Source organism: Dama dama, chromosome 28 (assembly GCF_033118175.1).
Source record: "Dama dama isolate Ldn47 chromosome 28, ASM3311817v1, whole genome shotgun sequence".
Taxonomy (NCBI): Eukaryota; Metazoa; Chordata; class Mammalia; order Artiodactyla; family Cervidae; genus Dama; species Dama dama.
In genome coordinates this window covers 54,670,651-54,691,703 of record NC_083708.1, presented here as the reverse complement: position 1 = coordinate 54,691,703, position 21,053 = coordinate 54,670,651, and the positions used below count along the sequence as shown (strand labels likewise).

At 35.1% G+C, this 21,053-nt stretch overlaps 1 protein-coding gene across 2 annotated transcripts in view; it reads right to left on the bottom strand.

Moving 5' to 3' along the window:
• EPHA7 (EPH receptor A7) overlaps window positions 1–21,053 on the bottom strand; it is a 201,692-nt gene that overhangs the window by 7,663 nt on the left and 172,976 nt on the right. The window contains exons 10-14 of one of the 2 annotated variants that reach the window (XM_061131699.1): window positions 17,444–17,569; window positions 16,417–16,602; window positions 15,801–15,862; window positions 13,821–14,030; window positions 12,957–13,106 (exon numbers count right to left, since the gene is read on the bottom strand). In XM_061131699.1, the coding sequence (XP_060987682.1) occupies window positions 12,957–13,106; window positions 13,821–14,030; window positions 15,801–15,862; window positions 16,417–16,602; window positions 17,444–17,569 (734 nt within the window). Of the gene's footprint in view, window positions 1–12,956; window positions 13,107–13,820; window positions 14,031–15,800; window positions 15,863–16,416; window positions 16,603–17,443; window positions 17,570–18,856; window positions 18,892–21,053 lie in introns of those variants that run through there. The other variant, XM_061131700.1, reaches the window with a different exon arrangement.

Below are 21,053 nucleotides of genomic sequence, written 5' to 3'. Positions count from 1 at the left end.
TGTATAGTCAATTAGTGACCACTTCCTAAATACAATATATTCAAATGAGAGAAGCATTTTTTCATATATGTATATGGATCTCTCTGCAACCTTTTGGGGGTTCCTTGGTGGCTCGGTGGTAAACAATTTGCCTGCAGGAGACATGGGTTCGGTCCCTGGGTCAGGAAGATCCCCTGGAGAAGGAAATGGCAACCCACTCCATTTCTCTTACCTGGAGAAGAATCCCATGGATGGAGGAGCCTGGTGGCCTACAGTCCATGGAGTCTCAAAGAGTCAGACACTACTTGGCAACTAAACAACAATATGGATCTCGTACAGTGCTATAATTGGAAATGGCTTTATTCTGAAAATTAGGTTAGTGGGTTAGTGTAAATTAATTCTGCTTATGTATTTTTGTTTTAAATATGATTTACCCTAAAGATTACTATTAATTTTGCAAACAGCAATTTTTTAAATGTTACCTTATATTTGTTTCATTAAATTGGTATTGGAGGGATAGGAGGAAGTATTGTAGAAAATACCACAAATGTACTAGATTAAAACAGAACACACAGAAAAGATATACATATATATACTCTTGTAGCAAAGGAGCCATTATCCCATAGTCATGTGGTGGTCTTTACAAAATCTCACATTATGGGATTTTTCCGTCAGTGCTTTATTTTGAATAAAAGATATGGAGAAAACACCTTGGCCTTTAGTCACTTTAATCAGTATTGATACTGAATGCTAACGAAAGTCATATGACTGAATTTAAATTTTTTTCCTGTTTATGACTCTATAACTACAATGCTAGATATCACTGCAAAAATTCCTATAAAATATCCTTTTAAAAAGCACACTAGAAAACATACACACATGGGAACTCTGCAAAGATCACAAATATTTAACTGTAGGAAGAATTCAATTAAAAAAAAAACTTTTAAATGCAAAGAATTTCATGTGGCTTTGTATAACACTCCAGGGACATCACTGTTCTAGGATTCAAAACTGCTCTATGTTAAACAAGTTAGATAAAAGTAAAAATAACGTGCTTTGGAAAGCTGGATTAAGTTATTTAAACAGTGGCTCAAGTTGTGAATAAGTAAATAACTAGCAAAACTTGATATATTTAAAATGACCAACTAACAAGCAACTGGGAGGGACATTTTTTTTAACTGGGAAAAGAGTGGCTTTCCTCATATTTGAGGTTGCTTGTATTTGAATATATACAGTATTTTTCTGAATTCACAGGACTTTATCCCCAGACTCATAAGATTGGAGCAGTGTTTATCATTTTCTACCACTGCCTATTTCCCACTTGTAGATTTTTCTCAGAAGTCCTGAAAAGAACAAAGCAAGTAGAAAAATCTTTCCTTTCTCATTTCCCTCTAATTAATCTTTTAAAAGTACATCTAAACCTTACCATGACTCTCCTAACATAATACTCTTCAATAGCTCTCCAATTAGAATTCTTTGGCTTTGAGCACAATATAGTCTCAAAATCTTTGTGCCAATGACTAATGTAGAGTACTATTAAATAACTCCTACAGGAATGAAAGAGTTAATGAGCTTCTATAGTTATCCTACTGCATTACAGAAATTTGACAATGCCTATTATTGTAACAGAGAACATTTATCAATACAAAATGAAACTTCTAGCTCTCCAAAATACAGTGGTTTACACATTTTTAAAGGAGCAGCAGCAAAACAGAACATCTAAAATAAGAGATGCTCTCTCCACTGGCAATAAATTTAGGGACCCTAAAGTTCCTAAAACAATCATGCTCCTCCCTACAGAGGCACCAGAGATGTGTGCTGGGAACCTTGGCCTCTACACAGCATGGTGTTGCTGTCCAGTCAGTGAGTTGGATCTGACTCTTTTGAGACCCCATGGACTGTAGCCTGCCAAGCTTTTCTGTCCATGCGATTTCCCAGGCAAGAATACTGGATTGGGTTGCCATCGCCATTTCCTTTTCCAGGGGATTTTCCTGACTCAGAGATCGAACCCGCGTCTCCTGCATTGGAAGGCAGATTCTTTATCGCTGAACCAGTGGGAAGGCAGTTTTGTCATAATTCAAGGCAAGCCTGTTGAAGATAAACCCACCTCATGGGATGATGATTCAGGCAGGACTGAAGCTTTGAGGCTCTGCAGGTTTTATTTGGTTAGCCTGCCAGAAAAACAACTTATCTTTTTAAGGATACAAGAATTATAGTAAATATTTATTGAATACTTACTATATGATTAACACTGTCTTAATTATCTCATTCAATCTTTACAGAAACCTTATTAGGCAAGTATTATTATATTGATTCCAGAGACAAAGAATTAGAGGCGCTGAGAAGTAGAAGGGACAGAATTTGACATAGGCTGTCTGACCAGAGCCGATGCTGTTAAGAGCTGCTTATATTTCCAATTGGGAAGACAAAAAGTGCACTGTTGCAAACAGCTACATATTCTCGGAAAAAGCAAAAAACATACACTAACATCCCTGATCCTTCACTTCTTAAAGCATTATGTAATTATCCATGGAATTCATTTGAAACAACTTTTTTGTAAAATTACTAGAACCCCCTTGGATTTGTCTGTCTAGTTCTTATTTTAGTATTCTAATAAGAGTCAAAGAACAAAAGAAACACATTGACAGCAATTTCTAATTCTAGATCATTCCTAGGAGAAAATGAAGTGACCAGGGTAAATGACATTGTAAGGGACACTTATTTATCCATCAGGGGATACTCCTTTACTAGAGATATAAAGAAATACTCAGAAAACAAACTCATTTGCTTGCCGAGATGTATTTCAGTATTATTACTAAAATATAACCATTGTAATTAAGGGAAAAAGGAGCATGGACAGACCCCATGATAATGGGAATGTAATAACTCAATGTATGATATAACATGATTGGCTTCTGTTCTCCTGTTGTACCAATTTTCATCTCATTAACCTCATACAAACATGACCCATTTTTATGCAATTAAATATTTGGACCCCACATACAGAATTATGACAAAGTTTTACCAAAAAACCTACAATTCTTTTCTATCATAATATAAAAGGAACATGAAAAGTGCCCACCAAGTCAAACAAAAGAGGAGGAGATAGGGAATCTACCTGAAAAAGAATTTAGAATAATGATAATAAAAATGATCCAAAATCTTGAAAACAAAATGGAGTTACAGATAAATAGCCTGGAAACAAAGATTGAAAAGATTCAAGAACTGTTTAATAAAGACCTAGAAGAAATAAAAAAGAGTCAATTACAAATGAATAATGCAATGAATGAGATCAAAAACACTTTGGAGGGAACCAAGAGTAGAATAACGGAGGCAGAAGATAGGATAAGTGAGGTAGAAGATAAAATGGTGGAAATAAATGAAGCAGAGAGGAAAAAAGAAAAAAGGATCAAAAGAAATGAGGACAACCTCAGGGACCTCTGGGACACTGTGAAACGCCCCAACATTCGAATCATAGGAGTTCCAGAAGAAGAAGACAAAAAGAAAGGCCATGAGAAAATACTCGAGGAGATAATAGCTGAAAACTTCCCTAAAATGGGGAAGGAAATAACCACCCAAATCCAAGAAACCCAGAGAGTCCCAAACAGGATAAACCCAAGGCGAAACACCCCAAGACACATATTAATCAAATTAACAAAGAACAAACACAAAGAACAAATATTAAAAGCAGCAAGGGAAAAACAACAAATAACACACAAAGGGATTCCCATAAGGATAACAGCTGATCTATCAATAGAAACCCTCCAGGCCAGAAGGGAATGGCAGGACGTACTGAAAGTAATGAAAGAGAATAACCTACAACCTAGATTACTGTATCCAGCAAGGATCTCATTCAGATATGAAGGAGAATTCAAAAGCTTTACAGATAAGCAAAAGCTGAGAGAATTCAGCACCACCAAACCAGCTCTTCAACAAATGCTAAAGGATCTTCTCTAGACAGGAAATGCAGAAAGGTTGTATAAACGTGAACCCAAAACAACAAAGTAAATGGCAACGGGACCACACCTATCAATAATTACCCTAAATGTAAATGGGTTGAATGCCCCAACCAAAAGACAAAGATTGGCTGAATGGATACAAAAACAAGACCCCTATATATGCTGTCTACAAGAGACCCACCTCAAAACAAGAGACACATATAGACTAAAAGTGAAGGGCTGGAAAAAAATATTTCATGCAAATGGAGACCAAAAGAAAGCAGGAGTCGCAATACTCATATCAGATAAAATAGACTTTCAAATAAAGGATGTGAAAAGAGACAAAGAAGGACACTACATAATGATCAAAGGATCAATCAAAGAAGAAGATATAACAATTATAAATATATATGCACCCAACATAGGAGCACCGCAATATGTACGGCAAACACGAACGAGTATGAAAGAGGAAATTAATAGTAACACAATAATAGTGGGAGACTTTAATACCCCACTCACAACTATGGATAGATCAACTAAACAGAAAATTAACAAGGAAACACAAACCTTAAATGACACAATGGACCAGCTAGACCTAATTGATATCTATAGGACATTTCACCCCAAAACAATCAACTTCACCTTTTTTTCAAATGCACACGGAACATTCTCCAGAATAGATCACATCCTGGGCCATAAATCTGGTCTTGGAAAATTCAAAAAAATTGAAATCATTCCAGTCATCTTTTCTGACCACAGTGCAGTAAGATTAGATCTCAATTACAGGAAAAAAATTGTTAAAACTTCAAACATATGGAGGCTAAATAACACGCTTCTGAATAACCAACAAATCATAGAAGAAATCAAAAAAGAAATCAAAATATGTATAGAAATGAATGAAAATGAAAACACAACAACCCAAAACCTATGGGACACTGTAAAAGCAGTGCTAAGGGGAAGGTTCATAGCATTACAGGCTTACATCAAGAAACAAGAAAAAAGCCAAATAAATAACCTAACTCTACACCTAAAGCAATTAGAGAAGGAAGAAATGAAGAACCCCAGAGTTAGCAGAAGGAAAGAAATCTTAAAAATCAGGGCAGAAATAAATGCAAAAGAAACTAAAGAGACCATAGCAAAAATCAACAAAGCTAAAAGCTGGTTTTTTGAAAAAATAAACAAAATTGACAAACCATTAGCAAGACTCATTAAGAAACAAAGAGAGAAGAACCAAATTAACAAAATTAGAAATGAAAATGGAGAGATCACAACAGACAACACTGAAATACAAAGGATCATAAGAGACTACTACCAGCAGCTCTATGCCAATAAAATGGACAACTTGGATGAAATGGACAAATTCTTAGAAAAGTATAACTTTCCAAAACTGAACCAGGAAGAAATAGAAGATCTTAACAGACCCATCACAAGCAAGGAAATCGAAACTGTCATCAAAAATCTTCCAGCAAACAAAAGCCCAGGACCAGATGGCTTCACAGCTGAATTCTACCAAAAATTTAGAGAAGAGCTAACACCTATCTTACTCAAACTCTTCCAGAAAATTGCAGAAGAAGGTAAGCTTCCAAACTCATTCTATGAGGCCACCATCACCCTAATTCCAAAACCAGACAAAGATGCCACAAAAAAAGAAAACTACAGGCCAATATCACTGATGAACATAGATGCAAAAATCCTTAACAAAATTCTAGCAAACAGAATCCAACAACATATTAAAAAAATCATACACCATGACCAAGTGGGCTTTATCCCAGGAATGCAAGGATTCTTTAATATCCGCAAATCAATCAATGTAATACACCACATTAACAAATTGAAAGATAAAAACCATATGATTATCTCAATAGATGCAGAGAAAGCCTTTGACAAAATTCAACACTCATTTATGATTAAAAGTCTCCAAAAAGCAGGAATAGAAGGAACATACCTCAACATAATAAAAGCTATATATGACAAACCCACAGCAAGCATCACCCTCAATGGTGAAAAATTGAAGGCATTTCCCCTGAAATCAGGAACAGACAAGGGTGCCCACTCTCACCACTACTATTCAACATAGTGTTGGAAGTTCTGGCCACAGCAATCAGAGCAGAAAAAGAAGTAAAAGGAATCCAGATAGGAAAAGAAGTGAAACTCTCACTGTTTGCAGATGACATGATCCTCTATATAGAAAACCCTAAAGACTCTACCAGAAAATTACTAGAGCTAATCAATGAATATAGTAAAGTTGCAGGATATAAAATTAACACACAGAAATCCCTTGCATTCCTATATACTAACAATGAAAAAACAGAAAGAGAAATTAAGGAAACAATACCATTCACCATTGCAACAAAAAGAATAAAATACTTAGGAGTATATCTACCTAAAGAAACAAAGGACCTATACATAGAAAACTATAAAACACTGATGAAAGAAATCAAAGAGGACACAAACAGATGGAGAAACATACCGTGTTCATGGATTGGAAGAATTAATATTGTCAAAATGGCTATTCTACCCAAAGCAGTCTATAGATTCAATGCAATCCCTATCAAGCTACCAACGGTATTTTTCACAGAACTAGACCAAAGAATTTCACAATTTGTATGGAAATACAAAAAACCTCGAATAGCCAAAGTAATCTTGAGAAAGAAGAATGGAACTGGAGGAATCAACCTGCCTGACTTCAGTCACTACTACAAAGCCACAGTCATCAAGACAGTATGGTACTGGCACAAAGACAGAAATATAGATCAATGGAACAGAATAGAAAGCCCAGAGATAAATCCACGAACCTATGGACACCTTATCTTTGACAAAGGAGGCAAGGATATACAATGGAAAAAAGACAACCTCTTTAACAAGTGGTGCTGGGAAAACTGGTCAACCACTTGTAAAAGAATGAAACTAGAACACTTTCTAACACCATACACAAAAATAAACTCAAAATGGATTAAAGATCTAAATGTAAGACCAGAAACTATAAAACTCCTAGAGGAGAACATAGGCAAAACACTCTCCGACATAAATCACAGCAAGGTCCTCTATGACCCACCTCCCAGAATATTGGAAATAAAAGCAAAACTAAACAAATGGGACCTAATGAAACTTAAAAGCTTTTGCACTACAAAGGAAACTATAAGTAAGGTGAAAAGACAGCCCTCAAATTGGGAGAAAATAATAGCAAAGGAAGAAACAGACAAAGGATTAATCTCAAAAATATACAAGCAACTCCTGCAGCTCAATTCCAGAAAAATCAATGACCCAATCAAAAAATGGGCCAAAGAACTAAACAGACATTTCTCCAAAGAAGACATACAGATGGCTAACAAACACATGAAAAGATGCTCTACATCACTCATTATTAGAGAAATGCAAATCAAAACCACAATGAGGTACCATTACATGCCAGTCAGGTTGGCTGCTATCCAAAAGTCTACAAGCAATAAATGCTGGAGAGGGTGTGGAGAAAAGGGAACCCTCTTACACTGTTGGTGGGAATGCAAACTAGTACAGCCGCTATGGAAAACAGTGTGGAGATTTCTTAAAAAACTGGAAATAGAACCCAGCAATATGACCCAGCAATCCCACTTCTGGGCATACATACTGAGGAAACCAGATCTGAAAGAGACACGTGCACCCCAATGTTCATCGCAGCACTGTTTATAATAGCCAGGACATGGAAGCAACTGAGATGCCCATCAGCAGATGAATGGATAAGGAAGCTGTGGTACATATACACCATGGAATATTACTCAGCCGTTAAAAAGAATTCATTTGAACCAGTCCTAATGAGATGGATGAAGCTGGAGCCCATTATACAGAGTGAAGCCAGCCAGAAAGATAAAGAACATTACAGCATACTAACACATATATATGGAAGTTAGAAAGGTGATAACGATAACCCTATATGCAAAACAGAAAAAGAGACACAGAAATACAGAACAGACTTTTGAACTTTGTGGGAGAATGTGAGGGTGGGATATTTCAAAAGAACAGCATGTATACTATCTATGGTGAAACAGATCACCAGCCCAGGTGGGATGCATGAGACAAGTGCTCGGGCCTGGTGCACTGGGAAGACCCAGAGGAATCGGGTGGAGAGGGAGGTGGGAGGGGGGATCGGGATTGGGAATACATGTAAATCCATGGCTGATTCATATCAATGTATGACAAAACCCACTGGAAAAAAAAAAAAATAAATAAATCAAAGTAATAAATCAGTCATAACTTTTAAAAGGAAAAGTTGAGGGCTCACATTTTAGTTGAGAATAAATTTAGTTATAAGCATATTATGTTTTCAAAGCTTTCAAATGTCTTTTCATGGACCATTTTAAGGAATTACCTTTATGTCTCCTATCTTTATGAAAGCTTAATCTTTTATTATCCTTATGACTACCAACTAGTGAAACTAATGATGTATTGGCCTACCTTGAAATAAGAAGAAACAACTTTGTGGAAAACGATAAACAGAAAAAAAAAAGTAATCCATAGAATAAGAATTTTAAAATTTCATAATTTGACTATGAAAATTACATTTGGACTAACTAAGACATAAAAGTGAAGTGAAAGTCGCTCAATCGTGTCCAACTCTTTGCGACCCCATGGACTATATAGTCTACGAAATTCTCCAGGCCAGAATACCGGAGTTGGTGCCCATTTCCTTCTCCAGGGGATCTTCCCAACCCAAGGATCAGACTGAGATCTCCGGCATTTCAGGCAGATCTATACCAGCTAAGCTACCAGGGAAACCCAAGAACTGGAGTGGGTAACCCATCCCTTCGCCAGCGGATCTTCCCGACACAGGAATCGAACTGGGGTCTCCTGCATTGCAGGCGGATTCTTTACCAGCTGAGCTACCAGGGAAGCCCATGTGAACTAAGACATAAAATCAATTAAAAGCTTCTGTGAATACCAAGTGTAAGTATTTTCAATTTGTGTATTACTTTTTCTATTTGACTGCATTTATACACATATGGTTGCTCTTTGGAAAGTCATTAATGAAAAGGGCTAACCACCTACGAATTTTAAAGAATGAAAGCTGGAGATGTATGGGAGAGCCTACTCTCCTGGCTTTAATCGCAAATGCCTAGATTCTAACTGTTTCTATTGCAGTGAAAACTCATGGACGTTATGGGCACAGGAAAAACAATGAGCAGTAATCCTGGGATAAATCTTTTTGGGTGTAGGTATCTTCATATATAAGAATATCATTTTTTCTTGAGACGGTCTTGTTCATTCCCCTCTGTAGATTGTGGCCAAAGCCCCCTGGCAACTGTCTGCCTCATTGATTTTACAATACATTCGCCCTCCATATCCTGAGACTGCATCTTCAGATTCTGCATCCATGGATAAAAATACTCAAAAAGAAAAAGGAAAATCAGAACATTCCAGAAGGCAAAACGTGAATCTGCCACATGCCAGTTACTATTTGCACAGCATTTACATTGTATTTATACCTATTTATATAATATTTGTATTGTATTAGGCATCGTAAGTAATCTGGAGATAATTTAAAGTATACAGGAGGGTGTTCACAAGTTTAGTGCAAAAACAATGTCATTTTATCCAAGGGACTTGAGTATTTGCAGATTTTAGTGTCTGCCAGGGTCCTGGATCCAATGTCCTATGGATACTAAGGGACTGCATGCTCAGTCACTTTATTTATGTTGGACTCTCTGCGACCCCATGGACTGTAGCCTGCCAGGCTCCTCTGTCCACACGCATGCAAGCCCTCCTCCAGGGGATCTTCCCGACCCAGGGATCGAACCCGTATCTCTTGCATCTCCTGCATTAGCAGGTGGATTCTTTACCACTAGTGTCTCCTGGGAAGCCCCTTATTAATAAGGAGCACCCCTCTTTGATTTCTTCAGAGTAACCACAGAAACCTCACTTTATTTAGTTTTCAGCCCAGAGTTTTGTGGAGTTCCTGACAAACTTAACTATTAACTTAGGTCTTGATTTATCTTGTTTCACATGTCTTCAGAAAAGTCACTTATAATCCAAGGTATTTGAAAATGTGAGGGTTTTATAAAATCCTCGACAAATTTCTAGCAACTAAATTTAAATCATATAAAGTGATTTGATTCTATCAAATCTTTAAAATATTAATATCTCTGAAGAATTGATAAAAGCATAATTTTCAGAAAAATAAAATATAGTCACATAAACAGAGGATTTCCAGAGACATCAGGGAGTTGGTAGATCATTTAAGTCTCTCCATAGTCTCCTATCTGAAGACTCCAAGTAAAAAAGCTTTCTCTAGAGAATTATTTTTACTACAGTAGAATTCATTATTTTATTCCAGTTTTTTCCACCATTTGCATATTGAAAATGAAATATATAATTGCTCAAATTCCAGTTTTTTCCACCATTTGCATATTGAAAATGAAATATATAATTGCTCAAATAACAGTTTCACATAAGTATAAAATAATGAATATTATCCTTTAAGAAGAATGTTAATATCAATGTCACTATAAAACCTGAACTGTGTAGGTAATCTCTTGCATTTAAATTTAATAATTTAATAATTCGGACCTCTGCAGTTGACAAGAAAGAAGAAATATGGTGCTTAATGTTTTAGGTCAGAATTAAACACTGTGCTCTTAAAATTTCATTTGATCAGTAAAAATATTAACACTTGACAGATAGAATATATATTTATGATATTTAATTTTCAAGAAAAACAAATGGGAATTCTAAAAACTAAAATAGAAGATATTTGGTTTTTTCTTAACCATTTCTATTATTTGTTTTTAGAAGTTAAGTGAACTTTAAATTTAAAGTTATCTTATATTCCTGTCATTCCTTTATGTTTGAATCTAGTACAGAAGGAAGGTGTCAAAAGAAATGAAACTCTACCGAGTGTCTAGGGAATGTAAATATTTCTCTTTCTCTGCCCCAAGGATTTGTTTGCCCATATTTTGACAGTCCATGAAATCTTTGACACTGAGACCTGTCAAATATTAACAACTTTGCCTCTGCCAAACGGACTCATCATTCAGACTTTTATCTTCAAAAAACCAAAACCAAAAAAAAAAAAAAAAAAGAAACCCCCCAATAAAAATGTTTTATGTCATTATTCAACTCAAAATAGTAAATGACTTTTTCAAACCTCTCCTTCTTTTGGCTATGAATTTTTTAGTCAATGCAGAAATTTGTTTAAAAAAGTACTGAAAATCACCTTTCCAACAAACAAGCTGATTTTAGTTGTCTAAAAATAACTTACTAGTTTTAAGAAACATAGGAACTTGATAGGGAAAATTCTAAAATAAAAAAAACAAAAATACTAATTTTATATAACAATGATTATGATCCTTTTTTGAAAAATAACTCAGTTTTAACCTTAGTCAGCTTCTATTGTTATGCATGCTTATAATATCTCAAGAATTCAGTACTTCAAACTGGTTTGCTTGTCACATGCGTCTTCTCAATGGTAATATAAACTTTCTTCAAACACCACTTATTTTTTTTTTTTTCACTCTATTCTTTAAGAGCATGCATGTTTACCATTTCCAAACTCCTTAAAACACTTTTTTCATCAATTTGCCCCAACCTAATTTTCATTTCAGGGGCTTCCCAGGTGGAGCCCGAGGTAAAGAACCTGCCTGAAAATGCAGGACACTTGAGAGACGCAAGTTCAACCTCTGGATTGGAAAGATCCCCTGGAGGAGGGCATGGCAACCCACTCTGTATTCTTGCCTGGAGAATTCCATGGACAGAGTTCACAGGGTCGTAGAGGTGGCCATGACTGAAGCGACTTAGCACACACATACACTCTTCATTTCAGATCAGTAATAATGTATGTATCTCTGTTATAGGACAGTGACTCAGTTGGTCCACATACACTTCACTAAGCCTTTGTTTCTGCACTTTCCAAAGTGTTCCCGTGGTGAATTCTCTCCTCAGCTATGAAGCAAGGTCTTTTCCATATTTCCAGTTCAATGCAGGGTGCCTTCCTAGATTTTACACTTACTCTACTTCTATCTCAATTTCACTCACATTTTCAATAAAGGCACATGAATCTGACAGGATTTGTAAGTTTCTGCCTTACAAAAATGTTAATTGTATAAAATTCAACTTATAGAAGTAAATGTTTAGTTGCACTTATGCTATTGTTGTTGTGTTCGTCGCTCAGTCGTGTCTGACTCTCTGTGACCCCGTGAACTGTAGCCCGCCAGGCTCCTCTGTCCCTGGATTCCCAAGGCAAGAATACTGGAGTGGGTTGCCATTCTCTTCATCAGGGGATCTTCCTGACTCAGGGATTGAACCCAAGTCTACCTGCATTGCAGGCAGATTCTTTACCATCTGAGCCACCAGGAAGCCCTTATGCTATATTGTTTTATAAACGGTCTCTTGGAGTGAGAGGTACACACCAGAGAGCTATCATCAGTTTCTTTTCTCAAAGGTTAACAATGTACTTGTTGCCTTAGTAACAGAACACACATTTAATAAGTTGCATTTTTAAAAGAAATTTCCCAAGATATTCCCATTGTGATTATATTCTAAAATATTTCTATGAAACACATATTGGTTGTTAAATTTAGGTTATCTCAGGAAATTAAAATTTAACTAAACCAACCAACAACATAATTTAAACAGATTTTATCAGGAAATTAAAAGCAAAAGAAAGATAAGCTTCAAAGACAAAATAAAACACAGCCTTCCTTCTCTCCCCTCCATAAATGAATCTTTTACTCAGGTGATTCTCCCACTATAGCTGTTACTTTTATTACTTTTATTAATAATCAGCTTCATTACTTTTATTAAAGAAATATCTTCTTCCGGCTTCTATTACGTCCAGAGAATTTAAATGAAAAAGAAAAAGCAATTCTTCAAAATGAAGACAAAAGAAAATTAGTTGAACCACTAATTTACAGTAATTATTGTGATAATTTGCAGTAATAATCATGAAAACTCAGCAACCATGATTTTTAGATCTGTAGAAGTTTCTTCTTATGAGCCATTACCTATAAGTTCCCATAAAATGAATATTAATGTATTAAATCCTTTTTGTTTAAGTAGTATAACACCTACATCTTGATTTGACATGTCCCAATAAGGTCTCTCTCCATAAGACATAACTTCCCACATGACTATTCCATAGCTCCATACGTCACTGGCTGATGTGAATTTCCGGTATTGGATGGCTTCAGGTGCTGTCCACCTTACTGGAATTTTTCCACCCTGTATTAAAAGAAATTGACATTTTAGGTATGTATAATGACACATAAATCATTTATAGTAGAACCATAAAGCTAAGCTAAATGCCTGCGTATTTGGTTGACAATTCAGCAGTATCAGGTCTATTCATCTTGAATTTCTCCAAGTGTAGTTAAAGTTACTAACTTGCTTTTTAAATGTCATGGTTAAGTTTTCAATTCTAAGGCAAATCAATTAGGACTTACGTGGCTGTAGGGCCAGAGTCTAGTCAAAACGACAATAACAAATCGGGTAAAATAACTACTAAAATGGAAAGAAATATTGGAATAACAGTATACAAGTAAATCCTCATATATTTTCCTTTTTTCTAATCTTGGAAACTTACAAGAATTAGCATAGTTAATATTTTCTTAAAATCTTGAGTAAAAAGTGGGATTATATTTTTCTGCTACAACTATAACCACTAGTAACCAAAAGTTGTATATGCATATTATATACATACAAGCATCCTAATATGAAATAAGCCACTGATATTCTTATCATTACTTCTCCTCTTAGTCTACATGAAGACTGTAAAAGTGATGATGATTCTTCCAAAAGGAAAAAAAGTCACAACAACAAAAGGTAGAGATCAGTTTGTCTCTTTTCTCCTGTTTCGTTTTGTATTATTAAGCCCTGCTTTCTTGGTAGGAAAATTGGCAGGAATATGAAGAAGTGCAGTAATAGACTTTTTCTTACAGTCGTTGTATAGACAGCTTCGGGATCATCCTCTATAACCCGGGACAGGCCAAAATCTGACACTTTACAAACAAGATTGCTGTTGACAAGAATATTGCGAGCTGCAAGGTCCCTGTGAACATATCCCATATCAGCCAAATATCTCATTCCAGCAGCAATTCCTCTCAGCATTCCTACTAACTGAATGACTGTAAATTGCCCATCGTGTTTCTACAGGAAGACAAAAATGAAAGTCCAGTTAACCATACTTTGAAAAGAGAAAAAAATTACCATGAAAAATGTCTGCACATAAGTGATTTTCTGTCATGTAAGTGGAATTACTACTTAATTTTCTACACAATATAGACATTTGTGAAAAACAACAGGCGATGATTTAACTTGATAGCCAAATAATATAAAAGAGTTCTAGTAATCATTTATTTATATTGATATGTAACTGGTATTAATTAATAATAGCTTCAGAGCACGCAAATCCAAAAGTATATGCTAATTTTTAAGTCAAAGTTAGGGAAAGTGAAAGTGAAATTCGCTCAGTCCTGTCCGACTCTTTGTGACCCCACAGACTATACAGTCTATAGAATTCTCCAGGCCAGGATACTGGAGTGGGTAGCCTTTCCCTTCTCTGGAGGATCTTCCCAACCCAAGGATCGAATCCAGGTCTCCCACAATGCAGGCAGAGTCTTTACCAGCTGAGCCACAAGGGAAGCCCAAGAATACTGGAGTGGGTAGCCTATCTCTTCTCCAGCAGAAACCCAGGAATCGAACTAGGGTCTCCTGCATTGCAGACAGAGTCTTCACCAACTGGGCTGTCAGGGAAGCCCCAGAATAAAAGCACAGATCGTCAGGAAGTTAGGGAATAGAATATTAAAAAAAAAAAATCCCTGACAGCTAAGCATTTTACCCACTTGCTAAAAATTTATATAAATAGTCTAAAATATATAAAAGGATAAAGACATATATATTAGATTTTTTTCTCCAAATGTTAAAAAAGGGAAGGGTGAAAAAATTTTTGAGTAAAAATGGAGAGAAATTAAGAAGTAAAAGGGATTGTACCAGCTGACTGTTTTCATCTTCTACTTTTCATTGTTGTGCTGTAGGTTGGAATATTACTTGCCACAAAGATTCCCTGAGGTAGATGTGCTAATAAATGGGATTGAGAACTCTTTGCAACCAACTGGCCACCATGTATTTCCAACCTATTTTTAACCCACAGATTTCTCCAGTTGAATTCCAAATACGATGCAAGCTGACAGCGGTCTGAATAGACGAATTTGCTAAGTGATGCTTTCTTCTAGAAAGTTGACAGCTATGCATATTAACAAGACATAGCACGCACATCAAAATCCTCTAAATGCTTATTAATCTGGATTGAATGTTCCATTCTAGATCATGTATGACCTCTGTATGTTCTCTTCCTCTTACTATTTTTTCTTCACCCTTTGAAAAAGGTTAACACCTCTCACATTCTGAGATGAAAAGTCTGAAGATAAAAATATGTATGTTCAGAACTTATTATTTATAAAAATAACATACTTTAAACTGTTAATAATTCATCATTTTAAGCTTGATGTTCATATAACACTGTAGTAGAAATGGTTCCACAGAATAGAGTCCTACCAACATTGAGTGGTTATCTCACTTTTTCTCTATATTACCTCTGTATTTCATTTATAATTGTAAATTTGAAAAAGTCAAATGCTATCTACAACAAGTATTCCAATTACAGGGCTTCCAGTATCCTCAATATTTGTGGTAATATATCAATGGAAACTATTTTTAAAATGACATTATGTTGCTTAAATGCTCAAAAAATCTTTCTCAATCCAGTCTTAAGACTTTTTAAAGCTGCTTTTCAAAGACAATTTTGTGACCTGTTCAAGTTTCTACCGTTCACATTTTACACTGCAAAGAAAAGTTCAGAAAATTACATTGGTAACAGGTATAGTATATTTAGAATGGGAGAATAATTTTGTTACCTACCCTGAGAAATGCATCTAGGGCTCCATTTTCCATAAATTCTATTACAATCATGACTGGCTTCCCTAAAATTAGAAAAAAAAAAGATATATATATATATAAGGGAAAAAAAAGTGTTGCTTCCAAAGCTGTGATGTAAACTTCAGATTTATTCTGTTTCTCACCTCAGATAAAATACCTAGTGCTCTTTTGAAAGACTGACTGGGTGAGTGGTGAGTATTTCTAACATTTCTAGTGCTGCTGCTAAACGCAGAATCATTAACTGTCTGTTTGGAACATAGTCATGATTGATAAAATTAAACAATAAAAGTTAATGTGTTTTTCTGACTCCTGTTTTGTGAACAAAACTCAGAGAAAATGACACTTTACAGATAAATGAAAATATCTGTCACTCCATCTATCTATCAGATTTATTCTTTAATTCTCAACCAGCATTCATTTATCCACTTTTTGCCTGAGAGGGTAGCACAAAAGAAAATTATTTTAGTCAGTTACACATCCAAGGAAAAATTCATGAAAAATATGCAGTGTATTTACAATTTGATTTTTTAGTATCTGTGAAATAACACTGACTTCTGACAAGTGCATTTGGTAAATGAAATATATTGTCAATATGTACCTCTTGTAACAACCCCTTCCAAATGGACAACATTTGGGTGGTCAAATTGCCCCATGATGCTGGCTTCACATAAAAAGTCTCTCCTTTGCTTCTCTGTGTAACCAACTTTCAGGGTCTTTATGGCTACTGCAACATCTCTTTTCCCTGGGAGTTTCAAACGGCCACTGCAGACTTCTCCAAATTCTCCTAGGGTAACAGAATAGGCAGGTGTATTTTAATTACAGAAATATCTCCTCTCTCAGAGTAACTGCATTAAATTCTTTAAAAGCACTTTTAAACTTTTTAAACTGTTACACAAACTACTAATTTTTTAACTGGTTTAACAAAAACTCTTTCAGAAACAACAATTAGGTTTGAAATACACTGTAAAATGTACACTGTTTACGGGAGTATAAGGGCACATTAGCAAATTCTGCATACTGCTATTGTTTTCAGGACTTGAAATACCAATACTTCTGAAAGATTTAAAAATCTGGAATTCTTATGTACTTAGGTTTGCTAGATGTAAGGGACTTCATCCAAAAATGTATAATTACTGTGAAGATACACTGTACACATAGAAAATAATTTTCCTTTTAAATAATTAATACATATTAATTTTCTACATGAAATTAAACAGTACAACAGCTACAAATATAACAAAAAATAATAAAAATGAACGCTTAGCAGGAAGACGATAAATCAAGTCAGAGGATGTATATTCCAGCAATATTCACAACATTCTAATTATTTTAAATATAAATTCATATCTTGGATGGGCCAGAACTATTATGAAATAGCTTACAATAGAACAATATCTTAAAAATCCAACAAGAGACAAAAGATACACAATTCTCTGCACCACATGCTTCTTTTTCACTTTTTTTCTTAAGATTTCATAAACAAGTACAGGCTCATTGCTTCCAACATTTCAGGTAAATGCAAAGGTTCTATACTTGAGGTATAATTATTTGCCTGTCATTATGATGTATGACTTTCGATCTTGGCTAAATGGAACAGCTGAACAAGGAATCTACAACAGCCTTACCTGCGCCAATCACACGCTCAATTTTAATACAGGAGGCATCTAGCTCCTTGGCGAATTGATGGACAGCTCTATTTGGGTCCTCATAGGTTTCAGGGTCAATGTAGGTTTTGGTGCCTGGAAATTTAACTGTAATGATGTAAGAAAGCATGACTGTGATGAAGCAAAGCACTTATTGTGCAGTCAGCCCAGGAATTTCATTATGCAGAGTGCTCCTTGGAACAGTGAACTTGCTTCCACATCACCTGATTCACAGCAGTTTTAACAGACTACTTCAGTCTGCAGGCGTATAGGTATTATCTGCAAGCTTCTATAGGTAACATAGGATCCAGCTCATAGGTGACTAACTGACTTGCTTTTCCAGTAAATCAACAAAAGACAGCACCAAAATTCTCTGACATGACTCTTATCAGACTGGAGGTTTAATTAAATTCACTGCTAGCATGGCATAGTTCAAGCCATATTGAGGTTTGTAATGGACTTGGAAACACATTTGTAAATCTATCAGTCAGTCAATCAATCAAATTAATACACTGGGAAAAGAAGACATTTCATTTACAGGTAGCCTACTACACTGACAGTAATATTAAAAACATTTAGACATCTTACTTATTCTTTTGATTTATTTTTTTAAAGACCAACCACCGTTGACATATACATAAAATTAATACAAGCTGTGAGGGACTGCTATCACAAAACCAGAGAGAAATCTACTAAAGACACAGTTTCTTCTTCACCTTGAAGGGCAATAGAAGCCAAATGTACAAAGTGCAGAATAAAGTTAGAAAATTTACAATATTCCTGGGATCTGCTAACCATGTATGACAGCAATTTGAAAGAGGAATGGTTTATATGAACTTTCAATTATAAGGCTCTGGAAGTTCTTAACTGCTATGAGGAGGTAGTCAATACACCTCAGAAAAGGTAGTCAAGATTCAAACAACATAGAATCATCTTAAAAGTTAAAATTGTCTTAAAACGCACCCAGAAGCATGCAGGTAACAGATAATGCTATGTCAACTTTAAATCAATTACAATAATGTATTCCAAATCTAATCATTTGGTTAAAGACAAAGATAAGATAGATAGGCATATATTTGGTTATATTAATGCAATGAAAATAATTACACTATATCCTCAAACAAAAACTTTATTGTTTTTTAACAAAGCCACTGAACAATCTTTTCATTAAATCTTACTATTTGGAGAACAATATATTTCTTTATGTATTACACTGCAGCCTAACTGTGCTTATGTCATCACATCAACTTGAAATTATATTTTTAAAATAAACACATAACAAACAAAAAGAAGCAGAATGTATAAAGGAAAAATGGGATTTAAAAATCTTGATTTATTCTGTTGTAGTTGATTGTTTATCCAAAATTGATTGTCTTAAACAATTACTGTTGCAGTTTATAAAACTGACAGATGCTCATTTGTTACTAAAGCTGAACATGAGAAAAAAAACACAAGAAGAAAAGAGAGAGGGGATAGAAAGAGAAAAGAGAGAAAAAGGAGTACAGGAAAGAGGGGGGGAAGAGAAAAAGAGAGAAGGGAAGAAAACAATAGGTTAACCTCCTAGATTGGCAGGCAGATGGAGAATGAGCCATCTTCTCCTTTTTATTCTTTCTTTCATTTTTTTTTTTTGTTTGATTTTGCGATAAGGGAGCTAGATTGGAGGTAACCTTCTGCATCTCAAACAGGTCTCTGATGGTTCTTTATTCAAGTTGTCACAAAACATTTTGACAGGCCAGAGCAATTTTGGCATAAAAACATGAAATACTGCCCAGCTTGGATTCGAAGACATTGTTAGAAGAAATGGTAGGAGGAAACAAAATGTAAATTGGAATTGGTTCACTAAACTCCTCCATTGTGTTTATATCTTTAAACGTAGCACTTGGGGCCATGGAGAGTGGAGGGCACCTGATACAAATGACTGGATATTCTATTAAATTCAGTGCTCTAAAAGCTAGTTAAATGGTTGCTTTCATGTTTCTGTAAAAATTCAATCTGGTGTCTTAGCACCCAAGAAAATTGTCTGTATACTAAAAGAATAAAAGGACACCAACTTGTAAATAGCTGGTGACCACAGTGTTGTACTTTATGTACTGTAAATACAGTCATAAAATCAAATAAAATGCCTGGTTCTCATCAAATGACCAGAAAAGATATCCTTGTAAAAAGGGTGATTCAAAAATATCAAGGATTTACCAAGATAGGATATCTTAAGTGTATTTCTTTCATTATTCGTTTAAAAATGGATGTTTTAAAACAACAATTTTGACACAGTTTCTGAATATTTTGGTTTGTTGCTTATCTTGATTTAAGAGTGTGAGCTTTTTGTGTTTTAATATCTCATTTACATCTCTCATGAATGTTGAATATCTTAAAACCACCATTGATATTTTGCTCTAGAGATGAAAACTGTTTATATATACAACAAGTTCCAGTTTATCTTTTCTATGTTAGCAGGTAAAACATGGAGCTTTATTTTTTCTAGTTACAAACTGGATGTCAAGTGTGAAAAAAGGGAATGACATCAAAATATTAAAACTGAATGATGATAGTTTAGCAGAAAGCTATACAACGTGTTTTAGGCAAGCCATGTTTTAATTTACCTTCAGCATGAACTTGCAAGCTAAAAGCAAATTAACTAAGAGGCAGTATTTGATCATTTGGGGATGTCTTGGATATCCTCAATAAGCAAAGAAAAGTGACATACTGATTAAAGTATTATTAAATTATTCTTCCATCAAATTATTCACATATGGGTAGAATCTGGGATTCCAGGAACTACAGTCTTATGTTACTCTCTTCTATACATGTTTACGGTCATCTATATACAAATGACACAAAAATTAAGGCATTCAAGTTTTGATCCTCTCCTTCCTGTCTGGGGAAGTGTTAAAAGCAGTCTCTCATGTCAAGAAAGAGAAAAAAATATAACTTCCACTTTTTCTGCATATCCTTTAGCTATAAATAGCCTATGATACTCTCATCACTGGGACTTGTCACAAAATCACTGCCTGTTAGCAAGAGGAAGCACCAACATTAGGAGTATGTCAATAATCACAGGAGAGGGGTCATAGAATCACATGTGTTCAGTCATAATGAGGGGTAGATTTAAGTTCAGTGAGGCTTAAACCTTCTACAATTTGGGATATTCTCTTTAAGAAAAAAGATTCTACACATAACTTGTTAGGACTCTTCCAGGGCCTTGAAAGGAGTCTGCAAAAGTGAGGGGCCCTGAAACTTAATCATCATGATAAAGCCCCCTCTGGTCATAACTTTTACTATAATTTTTAGAGTCCTAACACCCTCCCTGCCTTCAGCGGTTCGAATTCTACAGTTTCATCATTGATTTGAATATGTATTATGTAAAGACACTTCTCTTTTGAAAACTAAAGTCAAGGGAATTATTGGTTCAACAATTAATAACATGCTGAAGAAACTTAGGAATGGTAATAATGGTGTTCACATTGTGTTTTTTCAACCACACACTTTCTTGATTGATGCTACATCTTCCCATGACTTAAGAATCAGAATGCGACAGTATCTTCTTAGATACTGACACAAGAATTTGATGACTAACATAAAAATAGATGTCATT